At 37.8% G+C, this 24,153-nt stretch overlaps 2 protein-coding genes across 2 annotated transcripts in view; both read right to left on the minus strand.

The window, feature by feature from the left end:
- Nucleotides 1-10,592, minus strand: part of LOC105714192 (inactive pancreatic lipase-related protein 1) — a 30,923-nt gene extending 20,331 nt beyond the window's left edge. The window contains exon 1 of the mRNA XM_012448094.2: nt 10,547-10,592. Within this exon, the coding sequence (XP_012303517.2) occupies nt 10,547-10,592 (46 nt within the window). The remainder of the gene's footprint in view (nt 1-10,546) is intronic.
- An 8,836-nt stretch (nt 10,593-19,428) lies between these two features.
- LOC105714143 (pancreatic triacylglycerol lipase) overlaps nt 19,429-24,153 on the minus strand; it is a 38,780-nt gene continuing 34,055 nt past the window's right edge. The window contains exon 15 of the mRNA XM_064373624.1: nt 19,429-19,550. Within this exon, the coding sequence (XP_064229694.1) occupies nt 19,487-19,550 (64 nt within the window). The 3' untranslated portion in view covers nt 19,429-19,486. The remainder of the gene's footprint in view (nt 19,551-24,153) is intronic.

Consider the following 24,153-nt stretch of genomic DNA (forward strand, 5'->3'; position numbering starts at 1 on the left):
GTTTGAGCATACCCTTTCCTAAGACAATGAAGAAACTTCCTGCATCAGTTCATATACACTGTGCTAGAATGCACTGGCTCCTGTTTAAATGCTCCAGGGGATTTAATTAGACTAAGCCTCTAGCAAGGCTGAGGTTCAAGCTGCTTCTCCTTCAGAGGCTGTCAGAACAATTTATGCATCCCACACCAGATGGAAAGATTTCTGAGTGAGGCTTTCAAACAACAACAACTGGAATATTTTGAATGAACTTACATCCCAGTCAGTTTCAGGATCACAAATAAGGATCTATATACATACAAATCTGTGGATCTCCTTTTGAAACTATGACTTCATTTCTACCGGACAGCTCGCATGTATTCAAGATGTATGACTCATTGAAGGTTACAAAAGTAAAGAGTGAACTCACCAGCTATATAATCTGTTATATACACGTGTGTAGATGTAACCCAAATATCTGCTTTTCTTCAGGCTATCAGCTCTGTCCTTGTTTGCTCCTTCAGTTTTAAGCTCAGAACATTTAGATACCTTACTTTGCAAGACAGAACAATCTTATCAGTTCTGGGGGAATGATAGAGTTGGGTTCAAAGAAGGTTCTCAGAGCCCCTTAATTTTAGAGAAATTTTTGTTCTGAGAAAGCTGGTTTTTAAATCTCTTCCAGAGCCTAGACTCAGACTGTATTACATTGAACTATGTTTCTAAATATTCCATGAACTGGCAGACTCTCCCTCCATGTGTTGTAATGGAAGTGGGGTACAAGACCTTGACTCATTATCAGTCAACTACAGACTTCTTTCTTTTTCTTTTATTAGAGATACGTGTTTGTGGGAAGTGAACTCAGCTTCTGAGTTTCACCTAGACTTCTCAAAGTCCTTGATGACCGTTGGTAGATCTCATCGAGGCCAGACAAACCCTGTGTCATTTGGCCCAAAAGTCTGCACTCCCCTGTAGGGGAGTCCTTGACATTTCCAGAAAAACCTCCAGCCTTCAGAATCTGGGTGCTGTGAAGTTCTGCAAACTGATTAGATAAGGAAATGGTCAGAACTTACTCTCCATGTAAGTATCAAAATGATTGATTTAAACCTAAAACTTGGGTGAAGCCACGTTTTGGGACCTTTGCTCACCCATGAGGAAGTCCTCATCATCCAGCTGCTGTGGACCTTGAAGACCAGGAATTGGGTCTTTTTTTTTTTCTCTTACTTGTGTGTCTCCAGTGCCTAGCAGAGTGCCTCACATATGGTAGGTGCTCAACACATGTTTGCTGAAGGTATGAATGCTTCCTCAAGGCCCATCCTAGTCTTGTCTCCTACAACTCTCCTCTCCGAATACTGCCCAGAAGCCATAACGAACTGTGGAGTTTGCCAAACACGCCATACCCTCAAGTCATCATACTTTTGGACAAGTTGTTCCCTCTGTGCCTACTTGCTGGCTTTATTTTGGTCTCCCTGGAACACACAATCTGAAACATGGACTTGGGTACAGAAAGCTTTTGTGGGAAGAGACCCCAGGAAGCAGGAGTAAAGGAATGGGGAGAGTAAGGGAAGGAAGAAAAGTGCTATTGGAGTTTGATTGTGCCAGGATCTCTGAAACACATACAGAATGTATCAGAATTGTTCATGGGATGGGAGACCGAGCTACCGCTTCTTCTCCCCAGCTCCCACCTTCCCATCTTCTGGGTTGTCTGGGTTGCCCTGGAGGCATTATTAATCTTTCACTTTCAGACCTCAGTTGTGCATGGGCTGTGGCTTTGGAAAAGCCCTGGAGGCAGGAGTTGAGAGATGATAGGTTTGCTTGAGAGCAGATACTATCAGTTTGTTACAGGCTGAATGTTTGTGCTCCCCTAAAATTCATATAGTGGAGCCATACACCTCAATGTAACTATATTTAGAGATGGGGCCTCTAAGGAAGTAATTAAGGTTAAATTAGGCCATAAGGATTAGGTCCTGATCTAAGGATTAGTGTCCTTATAGGAAGAGATACTAGGGAGTCTGGTGTCTACCTCTCTGTGAGCACTCATTGAGGAAAGGCCAGGTGAGCACACAGCTAGAAGATAGCTGATATAGTTTGGATGTGTCCCCATCCAAATCTCATCTTGAATTGTAGCTTCCATAATTCCCATGTGTTGTGGGAGGAACCCAGTGGCAGATAATGGGGGCGGTTTCTCCTATACTGTTCTTGTGGTAGTGAATAAATCTCATGGGATCTGATGGTTTTATAAGGGGTTTCCCCTTTTACTTGGCTCTCATTCACTCTTGCCTGCCACCATGCCTTTCGCCTTCCACCATGTTTATGAGACCTCCCCAGCCACGTGGAACTGTGAATCCATTAAACCTCTTTTTCTTTATAAATTACCCAGTCTCAGGTATGTCATTATCAGCAGCATGAATGCAGACTAATACAGCTGCCAACTGCAAGCCAGGAAGAGAGGACTTACCAGAAACTGACCAGGCTGACACATGGATCTTGGACTTCCAGCTTCCAGAACTGTGAAATAATGAATGTCTGTCACTGAAGCTGCTCAGATTATTGTATTTTATTATGGCATCTTGAACTGACTAATATACAGTTTGAATCTTTTGGAATCCACAGGGATTTGGATTTTCTTTTTTTCTAATTTTTTTGTTTTAGAGATAGGGTCTTGCTCTGTTGCCTAGGCTGGAGTGTGGTATTGCAGTCATAGTCTATGGGAGACTTGAATACTTGGGCTCCAGCGATCCTTTGTCTCAACCTCCTTAGTCACTGGGATTACATGCACATCCACTGTGCCTAGCCAGCTTCTCTCCTCTTCATTTCTTCTCTTCTTGTGAGCTGAGTAAGGAAAATCACTGGCTAAGCTGGTCAAGGGGATCTCAGAGTCAAAGCCACAACTTAACCAGTGGGTATGTGATATAGCTTGGTAATTTGTCCCTGCCAAAATCTCATGTTGAATTGTAATCTCCAATATTGGGGGTGGGTCCTGGTGGGAGGTGATTGGATCATGGGGGAGGATCCCTCATGAATGGTTTAGTGCCATCCTCTTGGTGCTGTCCTCGAGACAGTGAGTGAGTTCTTGCAAGATTTGGTTGTTTAAAAATGTGTGGCACCTCCCTCCCTCCACTTTTTCCCTCTTGCTCCTGCTCCTGCCATGTGAGATGCCTGCTCCCCCTTCCCTTTCTGCCATGATTGGAAGCCCCCTGAGGCCTCCCTAGAAGCTGAGCAGATGCTGGCACTATGCTTCCTGTACAGCCTGCAGAACTATAGGTCAATTAAACCCCTTTTCTTATAAATTACCCATTTTCAGATATTTCTTTATAGCAACACAAGAATGGCCTAATACAGCACAGATTGGGCACTTAAGTCATATTAGAGCAACTACAACAAAAATAAAGACTCCCACGTTAGGATAGGCTGGTCACAGAATGGGTTAGTCTCATACCAGGACAGCTGCTACCCTTAAGAAAATATCTGTGAGACAAGGTACACTGTAAAAACCTTACAGGACCCAACTCTGTGGTATTTCCTTCCTAGGCTTTTAGCTCAGCTCTGAAGACCCAAGACTCAATGTAAAAATGGGATCCTTAATTTCAAAAGAACTGAGAATTCCACCTAGCTATGCCTGCCTTTTACATGTATAAGTATTAGACTTTAGCAGTTGCAAATACTTGCAAAAATGATAACATTTTACTAAAGATTGTTTAGTAACTACAATGTGATTTGGTCATTACAAATTACAGTGTCCATAGGTGGAATGTTCCAGATGAGCAAGACTATTCCTTTAAGAAGTACACTTAAAAATAAGGGCTCCTGAATTTGGCACACCCAGGGCTGCCTATTTTGATTGATGTGAAGAAGCTTCTAAAATGATTTCAAAACATTCTCTATTACCTCTTTTAAAAGACTCTTTACAAAAGGCAAATGAAAAGCTTAAGCAACTAATTTTTTTGTAAAGTAACCTGCCAACCTTTTCGCTTAGTTACTATTCCATGCTGAAAGTTAAAAAAAAAAAAAAAAAAAAAAAAAAATAGCTGAACTGTTTATATTACAGTTAGCTCTCAAGTCAAGCAAATTTGCTTCTTTCTCAGAGCTATCCATGCAGAGTCAAGGCATAAAAAAAGTTTTGTCTGCTCTATTTATTTTCTTCTTTCTTTCTCTTTTTCTTTTTTTTTTTGAAATGAAGTTTCACTCTTGTTGCCCAGGCTAGAGAGTGCAATGGCATGATCCTGGCTCACTACCACCTCTCCCTCCTGAGTTCAAGCTATTCTCCTGCCTCAGCCTCCCGAGTAGCTGGAATTACAGGCATGTGCCACCATGCCTGGCTAATTTTGTATTTTTAGTAGAGACAGGGTTTCTCCATGTTGGTCAGGCTGGTCTTGAACTCCTGACCTCAGGTGATCTGCCCACCTTGGCCTTTGAAAGTGCTGGGATTACAGGCACGGGCTGCTCTATTTCTTAATGGGCTCCGTTAAGAGACTATGAACTGTTCCCCCTCCTCCCCTGCTTTAAGTGATCTGCCTAAGGAACAAACAAAGAATAGATTCAGTGTTATACTAGGACAACTTCTTGTGCTTTGTTGTCTTTTTTAGGTCTTTTGATTTCTTAAGGAAACTGAGTCTTCTTAATATTAACAGAGTTAATATTAAGAAACTATGTAACTTTTTAGAAAAAAGTTAGGTAGAAACTAGGTAGCTTTTAGAAACTATGCAACTGTGTACCTTTGAAACTATGTAACTTTTAAAAACTGTGTAACTTTTCTGTTAATTGTTTTATAATGACCAAGATCCTATTTAAGAAAATGTTTTAAGCCTTTTGACATTTTTCACAAACTTCTGGAATTCTAACTTAAGTCTTTTTGATCTCAGAATAACTTTGGGACATACCAGAGGGTCCCTGGAGCTTCTCAAAGGAAGAGAGATATTAAACCAATTAGGCTTACTAAATATACTAAATTATATGGGAAGCATTGTAAATAAGAAATTATATTTAACCTTCTCTGAGTTATATTTGTACAAATGTATTGTTTGTATTTGTACAAATATAACTCAGAGAAGGTTAAATATAATTTCTTATTTACATTTGTATTGTTAATATGTGTCTCACAAACTAATAAATTCTTAGAAATCTAATATGTTAGCAGCTGTAATTTTGGTTATTATGTTAAAATGTTATATGCTACAAAACAGTCACATTTCCTTGTGAATCGTGCCACTATTCTAATGAATTATCAACTTTTAATGACTGCCATTTTAAGTTCTGTTACCCAGACAGTTAATTGTTTTTTCTTTTTCTTTTTTGTCTTTTTGAGACAGAATCTTGCTCTGTCATCCAGGCTGGAGTGCAGTGGTGTGATCTCGGTTCACTGCAGCCTCCATCTCTCAGGTTCAAGTGAATCACCTGACTCAGCCTCCCAAGTAACCGAGACTACAAGCTCATTCCACCATGCCTGGCTAGTTTTTTTGTATTTTTACTAGAGACAGGATTTTGCCATGTTGGCCAGGCTGGTCTCAAACTCCTGGCCTCAAGTGATCTGCCTGTCTCAGCCTCCCAAAGTGCTGGGATTACAGGCACGAGACACTGTCCTCTGCCAGTTAATTGCTTTCTGACAACTTTTTCCAAGCAACTATAACGTTATAGCACTTCATCTTTACGAAGATTCATGGAAAATACTTTGACAAGTATAAGCTGGTAACTCTAAGATCATACCAATGGATTGGGTAAGACTTTGCAGAGCTTTGATAAACTGGTGTCTTCATGAAACTGCTGTTCCAAGATCAAGCAGAACAAGAATTAACTACATGAGACTAGATGAACTGATGAGTAAAATATTTTTATGACTTTTTTTTTGAAAATTTGCTGACTTTTTCAATGTTCTGGTTTCCAGATTAAGGACACTTTTTTGTTCTTTTAGGCTATCTATGGTTTTCAGCAATTTAGTGAAGTATACTTTTGTGAACAAAAATGGAAACATTTACTTTTCTTCCATACCTGATCCCTCCAGAATTTGAAAATCCTTTTTAAGTCTTCTTGTTTTTATGGCAATAATGGTTTTGCATAAGTTTGATAAGAATCTGCTCTCATTATAACAGGAAAAGAGCCTATGCGCTCAATCACCATTCTTGCTGCACTTATATACATAGTCAGGCATACTTGATGAGGCTAAACTTATTTTGCAAACACGTTAGTCATATTCTGATTATGTTTAGTAGGAATGGGGTGACTGTAGAGAGAAAAACTATAATTCAGAAGGAAAACCATACTATACCTGTTACTAGATTGTAGCACCGTGCATCGTCTTTGAGTTTTTATTATCTGCATGTAGATTGGACTGGATATTGAATTTTTCTAGTTTCCTCCAATATCTGATTATGACTCTCCAACTAAGAACAAGAACTGTTCTGTTCCTAAAGCCCCCCAGGCTGAAGCTGGACAACTCAATGTACACTTGAAAGGCTAAACCTTATGCCTGATGTGTGGGCCACACAGAGAGCTCACCAAATTACCTGATGTCATAACTACAGGCATTGAGACTGCAAACCAGAATGAGAAGTTGATGACTTAATGCTGTAGACAGAGCAAGACTCCCTACCATCAGAGCAAGACTCCCTACCATAATGAGACTCCCGCTTCTTTTTTATCCTTGCTTATATCTACCTTTTTTGCTGTCAAGATAATGCTGTACTTAGAATTTCACAATAAATAGCATCTGTGGAATGTTACATCTGTCATGCCAAGACCAGATCTTCATATGACCTAAGGGATCCTTTAGTCCACCAGGTGGCTAACTTTAGCAATATTTCTAAGGTAACATGTTGTTCAAGTTGTACCAATGATCTTTCTTATAAAGTCAGACTTCTAGACTCACTTTTTCTCACTTCCTGCTTTAATTTAATCGAGTCATAGGATGCTAGGTAATAGAATTGCTACTACCGGCTGAACAGGGAGGAATCTGTGTAGCTGCTAACGCTTTTTGTACCACATAAATAGATGGAAGAAACAGTTGGTTTAGTTAAAATGGGTAGATTTTTGGTCTGGCTCATTTTTTGATCCATTCAATTTTAGTTGGTTTGTTTCATAGGGTTATTATAAATCTTTGTTTCATGAATGTTTGTTTCATAGGGTTTCATGAATGTTTGGGCAGGAGTTTTGTTTATTTGACTATGTGTTTATACATATCCTCATTTTTTTCCAAAAAGAATTTGGAAATGATCTCTAACTTTTTCATTTTACGGCAGGAAATATCCAAAGCAAGGAGATGATTGTCTTGAATCCAGTTTGGCTACTCTTGGATGGCAAAATAAAAGTGTGCATAGGGCACAGCACTTCTGATATCCTGGACCGAGTTTGATTTTCCTGATATCATGGTTGGCTAAGGAGAGAATCAGGACAGAGATCTAGGACCTTTATTCTTGTAGTTTAATCTCCTTGTTTCTTCATCTAAATACAACACTGTTGTCAAAGCCAATCCAAATACAATAAAACACAACTGCTTCTGGGATCTTAGAAATAAATTGTATTTACTATCTAAGAAAACGATATTCCTTTTGAGCTAAGAATCACATTTCCTTTTTCACTGTTGTATAAAAATCTATTACTACCTCCAGTAATCATCAGCTTTAAACTATTCTGGAAGACAAGTTGTGGTTTTACTGCTTGTGTTTAAACTTGGGAAATGTGTGGATTCTAGGGTGCTCATCTGTCTTCAGGATCAATGGACGTGCTCTGGAGTTGACTCATTCCACCCTTGGTTTGAGCCACAGGCAGACCTGAAATTGTATGGGCTTGGGAGGACCTTTGTGTCTTCCTTCTTGACACCTGAAGAAAGGACTACTCCCTTGGTGCCACAGTAGGTCAAAGAAATTTGATGAATACATGAATAAATACTTGAATAAATGAATCAATAATAATGTTCCTCAAGCACTAGCAGTTACTAGGAAAATTTATTCTATTTGATTTTCTTTCTTTTCATTCTTTATAACAGGCACATAGCCAAAGGCAAATTAAAGAAAATAGGATCACTGCAGTTGAAACAACAGAAGCCCAAAATGAAAACCTACACAGTTTTCCAAGTTATTGCCACCAGAGGAGTTCAAAGAGTAGCAAGTGGAAATCAAGGGAAATAATTTGTTCAGGCAAGATGAGATCTCTTAGGGGTTCACATGAAACTTGGAAAGTAATGAAAGAGAGCCAGGTGTAATGGTTCCTGCCTGTAATCCCAGCTATGGGAGAATATCCCTTAAGGCCAGGAATTCATGACAAGCTGGGGCAACATAAGGAAAGTGTGTCTTAAAAAAAAGAAATTTTTAAAAATTAAGTAGGTATGGTGGTGTGTACCTGTAGTTTCAGTTACTTGAGAGGCTGAGGTTGGAGGATCCTTTGAGCCCAGGAGTTCGGGCTGCAGTTAGCTTTGGTTGCGGCACTGCACTCCAGCCCGTGCATAAGAGTGAGACCCTGTGTCAAAAAAAAAAAAAAAAAAAAAAAGCAGTGAAAACCAGGGGCTTGGGACATGCCATGCTGTATTGCATCAGTATGGCAGGAACTTTGGCTGAAAATTTGAAACATCTCTGTATTAGTTATTAAATAACCTCTGCTGGGACCCAGGAAATGCCTGATAGTTGATAAATCTGCAACCTAAAATCCTGTTTAGGCAGAAAAGTGTTTCGTGTCACTTTCTTATAGTAGCTAACAGAACAATTTGTACATGGAGGAAGGCGGTAAGTAGAAGACTGCTAGGATTCAGGATCCTTCGGAGTAATGATTCGCCCATTACAACCACACTAGTCTCGATCATCACTATGCTGCTATTTCCAGTCATCACAACATGTTTGCAATTGTTCCAAGTTAGAATAATATATCTGTTACAATCTTGGTGGTAAGGATCGTCTCTTCACCCGATGGAAGGCTTTGTGCGTTTCTGTGTATGTGTGTGTGTATCTATATATATCTGTACTTTATCCATCTAATACAGGGATACATATATATAATTGGGAGATTGTATAAACATATAACATTGGGAAATTTTACTATATATGCTATATATATACTATATATATAGCAAAATATGTATATATAAATCTCCTCATATTTAGATTATTTGTTAAATAGTACCACGGAAGTAGAACAAAAATAATATAAAGCTAAAGAAATTTCTGTAAAAATTACATAAAATAACAGTTCAGATCACTGCCCTAAAAGTGCAAATACCATTATCTGATTTATTCTCTTTAGAAGATGTGAGTATTTAGTATCTTTATTACATAAAAGAGATGAAACTTTGTCCTGAAAACAATAAGCATTCATATTTGGAAGTTGTTTGGGTTCTCATTGATGTACGGAAGAGAACAGATATTGACATCTTCTGGAGCCAGGGCATATTTTGAAAGGTCTTTCTGTAATTCCTGACCATGGGGCATCATTGCTGAAGCAGCCAAGTCTTGGGTAGCAGACTTCTATTCCTACAATCTCCTAGATGTGTTTTAAGGATATTAGTTTCACTAGAACACTCTTTTTAATAGCTTCTCTGCCAAAAAGTGAGTTAAATTACATTTTTGTGGCAGATTATTTTCCTCTGCTTCCCCAAACACTGTCTTAGCCAAACACTCACAGAAAATGCCACTGTTACATACAGGCTACTGTTCCTAAAATTTACCATATAAGATCACCTCACTTCCCTTGTGTCTCTGGCCAGTTCCAACCTGAGACTCCTTTTGGCCTCTAAATTCAAAGCTTTTTGAGTTTGTTTTGGGCCCTTGGCACTTTGAACTTTAGGCCCATCTAACTTTGGGCTTTGAATGGAGAGCTTAAGGCCACACAACCCGTATATTTCCATCCTTGCTGTACTGAAGGTCACCTCCATTCCTATGATGTAGAAGCTGCTCACAAACAACCAAACCAAAAGTCCATGGTTTAACACAACTCTAGGCCTGAATGTCACTCCAGAAAGGAACAATCCAAAAAAGGGTTCTCTTTCCTGAGAAGGATAAATCTAGATCAATGGTAGGAGTAAGAGTAGCAGCTGCTGTGGGGGCTACTTTTCTCCAAATCTTACCATGTGCCAGGTGCTAGGCAAGATGATTTACTAATCTGACCTAATTATCACAATAATCCTAGGAGAGGGGGAATCCCATTCTTTACATTTTACAGACAAAGATTCCGAAGCACAGAGGGGTTAATGATTTTGCTCAGGGTAATAAAGTTGTAGGTGGCAGAACCAGGGTTCAACCCCCTCACTTGACCCCAAGATAGAGTGGCTAGATTTAACAACAGCAACAATAAATATATTCAAATTTAACTTGTATATATATATGTATATATTTGAATTTCAAATAAGCAATAATATGTTTAATATAAATATATCACGTTTATGGGAAATATTTTCCATTTGTCTGAAATGCAAATTTAACTAGGCATCTTAGATTTTAGCTGACAACCCTACTTCAAGCACCTGTTCTTTTAGCCATGCATCTCCCTCTCTTTACTCCTCATTCACATCATGGCTTGAATTCAGTTGTGATAGCCCTCTTGACAGTGTTGAACAGTGACTCTTTCCCAGCTCCATATTAATATTTTTTCCTACCTGCTACTGCTCCCAGCAGCAGTGAAAAGATCCATAGTAGCAGCATCTACATGAAGTTAAAACCATGATCGAGTCTGGCTAAGTTTTTTTTTTTTTCTTTTTTCAAGATTGGCATAATTCAAGTTCATTTAGTTCTCTCTGGAAAAACGGGTAAATTCTGATAAATTTAGGCCTGGAAAACATGTTCCTGACTCACCACGGCAGTTCTGTCAGGTTCCATACACACCCAGATAGCAACGAAAGGTCCTTCTATAGGTAAAGCTGATCTTTTTAAGGAGTACCATGGAAAAGTGGCATGCAAAGAGAGGAAGTTCCAAAGATGTATTTCTAATTTTAATCATGGATAAACTAAGGTTGGAGGAATAGACAATGTTTTCCACAGTAGTGGGAAGATGAGAAAGGCGGTGGATATGTGACTATGTAATGCTAAGAATCACTATAATTTCATTGTAGTGAAGGTCCTAGTTTCCTTGCCCCCTTTTAGCTTACAATTCTCTGTACAGGTCTGTGGGCATTGTTTTTACAGATTTGATGACAATAGTCTTAAGAACAAATACCAACAGCCCATCAGCTCCTGGAATTTTTGTATAACCTTGATTTTTCCTCAAAAACAGAGAAATAGAAGCAATCCCTCAAGAGAGTTTATTCCTTTTAGAAAAGCAGTTGCTATGTTATTTTGATAGTCCTGTAGAACTAATTTATTTCTCAGCAGTATCATGGAGGAAAGAATAAACAAGCTAACAACAGGAATGGAGAAGGGAGCGTCCAGCCAAGAACACAGAGGAGTAATCAGCCACCCCACCATCTGATGGAATTATCAAGAAGAGAGGAAAATATGATTCAACTTGGAAAAAAATGGTCTAGAAAAAATAATCTGAAATGGGAATGTTTGATAGAAGGAACCAAGATGATTTTGTGATATACTGCTTCCAATAAGTTTTTAAAAGACAACAAAATGATACTATAATTTACAAGACCAGAACCATTTAGCCTGACACTATCATAGATATAAGTTGAATCATTGAAACTGCCATGTTTGCAGGTCAAAAGTTATCAAGCATAATTTAGTCCCCTGCTCAAGTTTACAGGTGCGGAGAAAAGAAACAAAATTATTTGTGTATGAGGAAAATTCCAGAAAGTTTGGCAAGATATTGTTAAAATAAAGAAAGAATGCATAAGAGACAAGGGAGGAATTTCAGTGGATAGGAACTGTGGCAAATTCCCACACAATGCTTCATGTCTCAGTTCTGATTAGATTGGTAATCCTGTTCCCTCGAAGAAAGCCTTCCCTTTGAATTCCCCCCTCTCCACTTGAGACCATCATCATCATTTGTGGATCTTCAGAGAAATCTGGAATTTTCTGGGCCTCATTGTGACATGTTAGCACCTTCCCCAGTGGTTGGTACATTGGCCCTCAACACATTCCTGTTGAATGAATAAACAAACAACCGAAGGAATATGAAAACCATAACCAAGAAGTTGGACAATCCAAAATCAGGATAAATGCAATGAAAAGTGCACAAAGGGAAAAATAGTAAAATTTCTAAGTCCAATGATGAAAAAAAATTATCAAAGTATGACAGAGAGACAAAAGGATACATTACCTACAGGAAAAAGAAGAATGACTTCAGACTTCTCAATGGAGACAGAAGACAATGGAATAGCTTTTTGAAGTGCTGAAAGTCACAGGTCTAAATGTAAAGTCACAGGTCTAATGTAAAATTAAAACCTAATAGAAAATGTGAGAGAAAATCTTTGCTATCTTAAAGTAGACAAAGATTACTTAAGCAGGACATAAAATGTACTTTATAAAAGTATGATAAACTGAGTTTTGTGAACATAAAACTCTAGTCTTCAAAACACATTGTTAAGGAAGTAAAAGGCAAGATACAGACTGGGAAAAAAGTGTCTGCAGTAAACATATTAACAAAGGACTTGTATTCAGACTATGAAAAATACTCTTACCACTTAATAAAACAAACAACCTAATAAAAGAATGGCAAAAATTTTAATCAATCACTTTACCCAAAAAATTTATGAATGGTTAATAAGCATACAAACAGATGCTAAACATCTTTAGTCATCAGAGAAATGCATAATAAAATCACGAGGAAATACTATTACAGCCAAGTAAACTGGCAAAAATCAACGATACTAAACATGTGGAACAATTAGAACTTTCATAAACTGCTAATGGGAGTGTCAAATTTACAATCACTTTGGAAAACAATTCGGCAGTTTCCTAGAAAATTAAAGAATCATTTACATATTAACCAGCAATTTCATATTTAGGTATTTCCCCTAGAGATATAATATGCATGTGTTAACATAAATACTTTTATGTAAATACTTGTAGCAGTTGCTATGGTTTGAACATGTCCCTGAAAGTTTATGTGATGGAATTTTAAATCCCCAATGCAACATGTGGAATCTCAGATAGGTGATTATGCCATAAGAGCTCTCATGAATAGATTCATGTCTTTATTGTGGGAGTGGGATTGTTATTTTGAGAGTAAGTTTGTTATGAAAACAAGTTCACCTATCTCTTCTGTCTTACATGCTCTCTTGCCACGTGACACACTCTACTGCATTAGGATATAGCAAGAATGTCCTCATCAGATGCAGCCACTTGATCTTGAACTTCCCAGCCTACTGAACCATGGGCCAGATACATTTCTATTTTTTATATATTACCCAGTTTGTGGTATTCTGTTACAGCAACACAAAGTAGACTAAGACAGGAGCTTTATTCGTAGTAGCCCCTAGAAAGAAAAAATGTAAATGTCATCTGACTGGTGAAGGAATAAAAAGCTATATGCTATATTAATACAATAGAATACTACTCGTATGTAAAGAAAAGAACTATGAATACATGCAGCAACATGGACATATCTCAAGGATCTTAAACCAAATAAAAGAAACACAATAATAAATCATGCAAACCACATTATTATCCTGACATGACATTCTAGAACAGGCAAAACTAATCTATAACGACAGGGAGCAGGTTAGTGTCTGCTTGGGTTGGGGGTGAATTAGGGAAGTGTTTTTAGGAAATAATGGGAATGTTTCATTGTACACGTGGATATATACATTTTTCAAGAGTTTGTGCACATGATAAAAACTCATTTTTTCAAAACTCATTGAACCATACTCTTAAATTGGATGCATTTTTTGTAAGTAAAATATACTTCAATAAAATTGAAAAAATTTTACATGCCAGGCCCGTGTTAAACGCTCAGAAATGATTCATTGAATTGAATACTGTTAAGGGTGGCTGACAAGTGGATGATTCTTTCAATTCACTTCCTCTTGATATTTTGATCTTGGCAATTCATTCATTCACTCATGCCTTCTTTCATTGTCAGTTGTATATTTTTTGCATGACTCGTAGATATTATCTTAGGTCGTATGAATAATTAAGACTCAGAACTCTTTCATGCTAGCAACGGAAATGATGAGAATTGCCCAAATTCTATATATATTTTGAAGGTAGAACTGATAGGATTGGGATGGGAATTGAGGAAATGGAGATGAGTTAAGGATGACCCCCAAATTTTGGCTTGAGCAATGGGAAAGCTGGAATTGCATTAACTAAGATGCGGAAGGCTGCATGTCAGTGGAGTAGGTGGGGAGTGGAGATCCAGAGTTCAGTTTTGGGCATGGTTAAAATGAAATATATTTACTTAGAATCAAAGTGGAGATGGAGAGTAGACAGTTATACTATAGTTCAGAAGAGAGGTCCAGGTAAGAAATATCAACTCGGGGTTCATCCATTTTACAAAAAGCCATTAGTCTAAATTAGATGAGGTTCAAGTACTAAACCCTAAGGCCCTACAATGATACACGCACAGGGAAATGAGGAAGACTTGAAAAGGCGCGGCCAGTGAAGATAGAGGAGAACCAAGGGAAAGTAGTGTCCTGGAGACAGAGAGAGGAAAATGTTTCAAGGAGATGAGATGATCAGTAGGCTCAGAGGTAAGAATGGAGTTGACCATAAGAATCGAGAACATGAGTGAAAACAGTGATTTGGCTAGGTGGAGGCTAAGAGAGATTTCTATTGAAGTTCCCATTTTCACTCTATCTTTCAACATTTAGTTAGGAACATGAAGCATTTAGCTGACCACCCACCAGCTATTCTTCTCTGAGATTTAGAATTCTTTGCCACCTTTTATACTTAACAGCCACACTCTTCCCTGATGCAAACACAGTTGGGTTTCTATCCCTGTAGATCCCAGTGCCTTGTTTTCAGTTTGTGTTATGGCTCACAAAACAGTGTTTAATGAAAATTAAGTGATCAAGTAGACAAAAAATGTGTAAAGAACTCTTCCTTGTGCCATGTGTGCCAGGAACCAATTCCAAGTCTGCACATGAGTGGGGCCATCCAACTGTAATATGAGACATCCCTCCAGCACACTCGCAATAGTAATTTTAAACAGTATGCCAATGATACTACATAACATCTAAGGTGGTCATCTGATAAGGGCAGTTAGCTGATTGCATATTCTTAGTTTTCTCCCCCAGTATAACAGATATCACTATGATTTTGGCTTTTTAGGCTTCTGTGTGATAGTGTGATTTGCAACAGTTTTCACTACAAGAAATGTAATTTTGGATAATGACTGTAGCTGTGGGTTTATTTCTACCTTTAATTGCAAAATTAATGGATTTCATTCTGGAAAGCATTATTTGTTGCTTGTTTTAGAAACAGATCTATTATTTTATCTGAATATACAAAGATATTATTTGAATATATTATGAAAACAGCAACATCATCAACTCCATTTATGGCAAATATTCACGGCTAAAAGCAATGCAGACAGGGAGTAGGGTACAGGATACTGTATAGGATGAATGAATGCAGATCTAGTATTGGTCAAGTTTAGCTGATCATTGCTCCATAAACCCCATTAGCAACACCACATTTTCCACTTCTTTCAAGATACAAAGATTGATAGGGAAGAGTTTCATATGAGTTTTGTCCACTATTTCGGTTACAATCTTATTCTGAGATATTGTATTAGTATTGGTATTTTCAAGGCTGCTTTTTCACTTCAACGAACCACTTGAAGCCACTGACTTTTTTTAATGTCCTAAAATGAGAATATAACTTAACAGAATGTGAATAATATAAAATGCATATTTAACACATGAAAGTAAACAACTACTTGCAAATGATGTGAAAATACATTCACCCACAAGAAATGTTTTCTGGCAAGGAAATGATGCTGAGGCAAAATATCAAGGGCCTCTGCACCACATATGACCACAATTCTTAAGAAAGGAAAGGAATTTCTGTGGAAATATTAATAGATTTTATAATTCAGATTTGTCAAAAGTGAGAGAAAGACATGCTTCCATCACATTCTTTACCAAAACTGAGAAACCACCTAGATTGATCACAAAAATGGTAGCAGTTCCCTATGACTCTCCCTATCAATGCCTTTTGCAATATGACCTTTTAGCTCCTCCCATCAAGGAGTAGAATATATTTACTCATCTTTGAATTTGTGCTTACCCTGTGACTTGCTTTGTGCAATAGAATGTGGGGAAAAATGATATTATGCTAGTTGTGAGCCTAGGCCTCAAGCAGTCTTCCTTGCTTATGCTCATTTTCTTCGTCCCTTGGGAGTTCAAGTTCAGTAGCACAGGCTGGCATGCTGAAGGATGAGGGATCATGTGGAGGAGAGTCAATGCACACAGGCCCTACTAAACCATCCAGTCCTCTGCCAACCGACAAGCTGACCACCAACACATGAGTGAGACCAAGCAAGATCAGCCAGCCCTGGCTCAGATCAGCAGATACGTCTGTTGGCCCACAGAACCATAATACGTGATTATTGTTTTTAAGTCACTGAGTTTTGGGGTGATTTGCTATGCAGTGCTAGCCAACTAATTCGTCACCTGTCTTCTATTAGATGATCACACTCTGAGAAACATCAGATAAGACAGAAAACTCCATGAGGGTAGGGATGATGCCTATCTTTTCAACTTTAGTTTTCTGATATTAGATTAGGGATTGGTACATTGTCAACACCCTCTAAGCATTTATTGAATTAACAAATTTGTCAATTCCGTGCCATTGTCTCCACCACCATCTTACATCATGTATTCTGAACATTATCAATATCCTTTCACAAGTGTTCCTCTCTTAGGGAAAGAAAAAATTTGATTTAGGGTTCTAAAAGTAGTATTTTCAAAAAATTTACTAAGTTTAGAAATAGGGAAATAATTTGAGTAAATCATTCATTTGAAATGATTAAACTAACTTGGAAATGACTTCATTATGATGAAAATGGATATATTTTTTAACAAAAGATGTTTAACTGACTTTAAAAATTAAACTGTTTCATTTTATTAAATGAGTAAATTTGCACATAATCCTATTTCTTCATCAATTTTTATTATTCATTATTCATCAATGTTTAGGAAAGTTTCATGAGGTCCTCTTAGTAATTAATATTATAAACATTTGTTAAGCACTCACATGTGATAAACATTGCATTATTCTCTTTGCAGAGAAGTGCAGTGCTTAAAAAATGCCATCTATAGACTGAAGATGCCAAAGTTTACATGTCTAACCCAGATTTCTGTCCTCAACTCTGTGCTTATACATCCAAATGCCTGCATGACATGGCCAGTTGCATGTCTGATGAGCCTCTCAAACTTGATATGACTAAAACTGACCATCTGACCTGTCTCTTCAAAATAGTGCCTCTCAAAGCACGTCCATTTCAGGCAATGACAACTCCATCCTTCCAGTTGCAATGATGACCCATGAGTCATTCTTAACTTCCTTTTTTGTTTAGATACCAATTCCTTCTCTTTATAGTTCATGTACATTGAGGATGCTGGCCTTGTCCTTTGTCTAAGAGTGTTTGCTGATTGACTTAAGACATTCAGCACATTCTACTTCCCTGGGCTGGGGCCAATCAGAGTGAATCCCAGAAGTTTTATGAGAAAAAAGTAGGGAAGGAGGTACACTTTCTCTCCTTGTTAGATGTGAAAGAAAGGTTTATAGCCTCAATTGTGGGAGATGGCCATTCTTCAATGAGAAGGGAGCCAGCTTTGTATAAGACTAGCACCATAGACACCAGAACATGGAAAAAGAAAGTGGCTCTTGAAGAGGTCATTGAGTGGCTGGATCATCAAAACCTGAAGCTTCCTCTACCTCTGAACTTGCCAATCACATGAGCCAAAACATTTTCTTGTTGTTTAAGCAACTTTGATTTGGAGTTTTTGGTTCATGCAAGTGAAAGCAACCTAATTAATATAAATGGATGGTTTTTAAACAAGTCTTCATGTGTTGATTACCTTCATATACTTTGGTAAAATACAGAATAAATGGCATTTTCAATTTTTCATTCCCCTGTGCCTTTGGCTAAGGAGTTCCTTCTCTCCGGAGTGCCCTTCCCACCACGTCCTCTTAGCAAATCCCTACCCAACTTTTAAGACCTAACACAAATACCCCTTTCTTTCTTAGGATGTTATTGTTTAGACATAGCCTAATTTTAAGTACCTGACCCTAGTGGGTTCATTCATTGGTTCCATTAGTGGGAAAGTCATCCGAAAAATACTTATTTGCTTTTCTATTACATGGCAGGCATGTGCCAGGCACATACAATGGGCAAACTCCTTAAGGAGTTTAGAAATGGATATACAGGGCCGGGCGTGGTGGCTCACGCCTGTAATCCCAGCACTTTGGGAGGCCGAGGCGGGTCGAGACCATCCTGGTCAACATGGTGAAACCCCGTCTCTACTAATAATACAAAAAATTAGCTGGGCACGGTGGTGCGTGCCTGTAATCCCAGCTACTCAGGAGGCTGAGGCAGGAGAATTGCCTGAACCCAGGAGGCGGAGGTTGCAGTGAGCCGAGATTGCGCCATTGCACTCCAGCCTGGGTAACAAGAGCGAAACTCCATCTCAAAAAAAAAAAAAAAAAAGGAAATGGATATACAGAGAAGTGAGCCAGCAAGCAATTACAATATGGGAAGTCCAGTGTTGAGACGGTAAAATGTCTGGGTGTGGTAGAAGCATAGTGGGGAAGCCCCTAATCAAGTCTTAGTGGGTGCGGATAATGGAGGTGAGTCCTGGAGGAAGTGATGTCTACAAAGAGATTTAAGAACCAGTAGCAGTTTAACAGACAGGATGACAGAGAAAAGAACATCCCAGGAAGAAGAAGAGTTCCTGACAACATCCAGTGGCATCGGAGATCAAGACCCTCTTGGGGGACAGTGTCCAAATGTACAGTTCCAGAAGGAACATAGTGAAAGATGAAGCTGGAGTCCAAGGAGACAACCAGATCGAGAGGGACCTCACAAGGTTTACTGAAGAATATGGATTCTGTCCTGGGGACCACTGGGAGGATGATTTATCTGTGCTTTGGAAAGATCAAAGAGGCTGCAGGAAAAGTGGTCTAATTTTAAGTACCTGACCCTAATGGATTCAGGTACTTAAATCCACTAGTACCTGATTTGGGGGAGCCCCACATAAGAGCAGGTAGACCTGTTAGTGAGCATTGGACCTGTCTAGTCCCCATCTCCTTGTATGTCATTTCCCCTGAGATGTCTGATTAGGAGCAGACACAGAACTTAAAGATTATGGAAAAAGTGGCAATTGTGAGTCTTTCCATGTGAGCCTACCAAGAGGGGGTCATTTTGGATATGGAAGACTGCCTTAAGTGACCAGAATGGCATCAGTAATATTAATAATGAGCATAATGATAGTATCATGTAAACAAATTCTTAAGGTCAAATATGCAGCAAAAATTCAACAGTCATTGGTGGTTCTTTTGACCAACTCCAGATTTTGGATTTTAGTCACTTTATCCAACAAATTCATTTGAAACAATGGAAGTTTTGGACAAAAGAAACAGGCATGTATTGCATCACCACTAGACTTTATTAGAAGTCAATTCATTGGTCAAATAACAGCACTCTCCTAACATGGTGTGAGGGTGAGCAGAACATCCTCCTTGACGGTTTCTAAACTACAGAAGTTGAACCTGTGGAGAGAAAACAACACAAAGTCATCTTCTCTTCCTGACACACATCTGGAGTATTGACAATAAGGACAACCTCTGCCCCCAGCCTCCAGTCTGAGTGAAGGGCACACCCTGTGCTGGAGACCAGACAATGGCTGAGGGAAGATCTCTTCTACATAAAGGACTGAATTCTCCTTTCCAGTGTTATTTTCTGGTTTTGCAATAGCAGAGAGAAATAGACACCCCAAAGAAAAAGAAAGACTAATTTGTCATGAGCAGTCACTGAACACTTAGTCCATGTCGACCAATGCAACTGAGGAAGAGCAGAGTCACCATCATAAGAAATCAGCTCAGTGTATAAAATCTAATTCCTGGTGTTACAGTGGCTAACCATTATTTTAATTCAGTCTTTGAATTGAAATGACTAATTTTTCTCATTAAGATTGAACAATATGCCTTCTTTTCCTGTATGCATCAAAAAAAGAAAATAAAGGAAGAAGGAAGGAAGGAAGAAAGGAAGGAAGGGAAAGAGGGAAAGAAGGAAGAAGGAAGGAGAAAGAAGAAAGAAAGAGAGAGAGAAACAAAGAAGAAAGAAAAAGAAAGAAAGAGAAAGAAAGAAAAGACTAAACAATACTTAGGATGCTTTGGAATATTTTTCTTTAATAAAATACCTTAGCATATATAAACTACCAGGCACAGAAAAAAGTGATCAGAAAATATTTTTTTCCTTTCATGTTCATTTCCTCAATGATAGCCTCACAAATAGGAAATTAAAGGTTAAAACTCTTATTTATAAAGGATGCATGAAATGAAAGGCACCAATATTTATTTATGATTGAAGGTGAACTGAATTTGTTTTGCAGTAGTTAAGAATTTTGTAGAGTCAAACCTCCTGCATAGAAATTCAGGAATGGTACCTTCATTTAATTATCTATAAAATAAGGATAATAAAACTATCTACCTCATAGGATATACATTTTTACTTTAACAGCTTTATTGAGCTTTAATTTACCTGGAATAAACTGCTTATATTTAAATCGATACATTTTCACACACACACACAGCACAGCACACTTACACCTCTGAAACCATCATCAAAATCAAAGTTATACATGTATCTATCATCCCCCCAATTTTCTTCCTTCCCCTTTGTAATTGCTTCTTCTCATTCCCTCCAATAATCACTCCCCAGGCAACCAGTACTCTGCTTTTGCTATAGAGTAGTTTGAATTGTGTAGAATTCTATATAAATGGAATCTAAGGTGTATGTACTCTTGTCTAGCTTGTCATTCAGCATAACTATCTCGAGATTCATCCATATTGTTGTGTGTACCACTAGTTCAGTCCTTGTTACTGCTGAGTAGTATTCCATTGTATGGACAGACTTTAGTTTGTTTATCCATTTCTCTGTTGGTAGACATTTGGATTGTTTCTAGTTTTTGGTTATTACAATAAAAGCTGCTACAGGCTGGGTGTGGTGGCTCATGCATATAATCCCAGCACTCTGGGAGGCCGAAGCGGGTGGATTACCTGAGATCAGGAGTTCAAGACCAGCCTGACCAACATGGTAAAACCCTGTCTCTACTAAAAATACAAAAATTAGCAGGGTATGGTGGTGCATGCCTGTAATCCCAGCTACTGGGGAGGTGGAGGCAGGAGAATCGCTTGAACCCAGGAGACGGAGGTTGCAGTCAGCCGAGATCACGCCACTGCACTCCAGCCTGGAGGACAGAGCAAGACTCTGTTTCAAAATAAAAGCTGCTATAAATATTCATGTACAAATCTTTAGTATAATCATATGTGTTCTTGCTTCATGGGTAAATATCTAACACCGAAATCACTGACTCAGCTTAATGCATGTTTGGGTTTTTAAAAAATGGTTAAGCTGCTCTCCAAAGTAGTTAGATCATTTTTATATTCCCATCAACACTGTATGATAGTCCTCAACAATAGTTGAAATTACCAATCTTAATTTTGGCCATTTAAATAGGTTTACGGTGCTATCTTATTCTGTTCTTAACTTACATTTTTCTAAGGATTAACAGTGTATTATTTTCTGTTCTTTCATGTAGTGAAATCTATTTGTGTTTTTATACTTAAAGTGCATTTCAGGCTGGGCACAGTCGCTCACACCTGTAATCTCAGCACTTTGAAAGGTCCAGGCAGGTGAATCTCGTGAGGTCAGTTTGAGACTAGCCTAGCCAAGACGGTGAAACCCTGCTAATACCAGGACTACAAAAATTAGCTGGGAGTGGTGGTGCATGCCTGTAATCCCAGCTGTATGGGAGGCTGAGGCCAGAGAATCACTTGAACCCAGGAGGCAGAGGTTGCAGTGAACCAAGATTGTGCCACTGCACCCCAGCCTGGGTGACAGAGCAAGACTCCATCTCTAAATAAATAAATAAATAAAGTGCATGCATGTAGCTAGAATACAATTGGATACTGAGTTTAAAAAAATATAATGGGATAAGTTTTGCCTTCTAATTGTGGTATTTAGACCATTCCCACTTAATACGATTATTTATATGGTTAGGTATAAGTCTATTGTCTTTCTATTTGTTTTCCATGTATCTTCTAAATTCTTTGTTCTCTTTTAGCTCTTTTTATCCTCTATTTTGGATTATATTTTATTCCATTTTATCTCCTTGGTTGGTTTATTTGCTATTATCCTTTGTTTCATTATTTTAGAATTTATAGCACATATTTTAACTTATCACATCTTATCTTCAAGAGAGAGTATACCAATTCATAAATGGTATAAGAACTTCCAATGGTATATTTTCAGCTCCCCCCCGCCCTTTAAGCACTGTTATTTTACTTATACATATACACTTTACAAAATACTGTCATTATTTTTTAAAGAGTCATTATTTTCAAAGAGAATTTAGTAATAAGAATTAAAAATATTATGTATTCATCATGTATTTCCTATTTCCTGTGTTCTTAATTTCTTTTAGTGAATTCTTTTCTAGCTGGTATCATTTTCCTTTGCCTGAAGGCCTGCCTTTAACATTTCTTTCAGTGTTAACCTGCTGGTGAGGACTTTTTTTAGTTTTAAAAGTCTTTTTTCATCTTTGTCTTTGAAAGATATTTATGGGTATACATTCTGGATTAACAGTTTTTTCCTTTCAGTACTCAAAGATGTTGTCTCACTGTCTCCTGGCGTGCATTGTTCCTGATTAGAAATTTGCTGTAATTTTTTTTCTTTACTCTTCTAATGTGTCTTTTTTCTCTGGCTGCTTTCAATATTTTGTCTTTATAATTGGGTTTGAACATTTTTTTATTTGTGTAAATTTAAGGGAACAAGTGAAGTTTTGTTAGACGGATATACTGTATAGTTTAAAATCTAGGTTTTTAGTGTAATCACCTGAATAATGTACGTTCTACCTGGTTTTGAGCATTTTGATTTTTATGTGTGTTGATGCTGTTTTCTTCATGTTTCTTGTGATTTTATTTGATCTGTTGGTTTATAGTTTTTACCATGTTTGAAAATTTTTGAGGTATTTCTTCACATATATTTTTCTGTCCCTTCTTTGTTAGGGTCTTCAAAGACAAATAAATAAGCTTTATTGTTGTTGCCCCACAGATCACTGATGTTGTTTTCAAATTATTTTTAAGACTCTTTTTTCTCTATTTCATTTTGTAAAGTTTATGCCTTCAAGGTCATTAACCTTGTCTTCTGTAATGTCTAATCTACTGTTAGTTACATTCAGTGCATTTATTGTTTGTGACATTGTATTTTTCATCTCTAGAAACTCAATGTGAGTCTTTCTATATAGGTTGAGCATCCCAAATCCAAAAATAAAAAATCCATTCCTGAGTTACTTCTCTCAGGAAAGGAAACCAAACATTGTGTGTTCTCACTGATAATGTGGGAGCTAAGCTATGAGGACAAAATGATACATCAGACTTTGGGGACTTGAGGGGAGGAGTGAGAGGGGGATGAGGGATAAACAACTACAAATAGGGTGCAGTGTATATATGGTTGATGGGTGCACCAGGATCTCGCAAATCACCACTAAAGAGTTTATTCATGTAACCAAATACAAACTGTACCCCAATAACTTATGAAAAAATAAAATAAAATAAAAATAAATTTTAAAAATCCCAAATGCTCTGAAATCTGAAACTTTTGATTGTCAACATGAGGCTCAAAGGAAATGCTTACTAGAACATTTCAGATTTTGGATTTTTTGTTTTAAATTTTGGATGCTCAATTGGTACATATAATGCAACCATTCCTAAAGTCCAAAGAAATTCAAAATCTGAACCACTTCTGATCTCAAGCGTTTTGGATGAGAAACATTCAAACTGTATAGGCCATGCCTTTACTGACCTTTTAAGCAAATGGAATACAGGTTGAAGAACTGTTTTAATTTTCTTCTCTGCTAATGTAACATCTGTGTCAGTTTTGGTTTGGTGTCGATTGATGATTATTCTCATTATAGGCTGTGTTTTTCTGCTTCTTTATATACCTGGGAGTCTCTGAGTCAAAGTCAGATACTGTGGATTTTAGATTTTTAGGTGTTTGATAATTCTGGATCTTTATAAATATTCTTGACCTTTTTGTTCTGTAATGCAGCTATTTGGAGACAGTTTCTTTACAGATCTCGCTCAGTGTAGG

This window comes from Aotus nancymaae, unplaced genomic scaffold (assembly GCF_030222135.1).
Source record: "Aotus nancymaae isolate 86718 unplaced genomic scaffold, 86718_ANA_hifiasm-v0.15.2.pri h1tg000010l, whole genome shotgun sequence".
NCBI lineage: Eukaryota > Metazoa > Chordata > Mammalia > Primates > Aotidae > Aotus > Aotus nancymaae.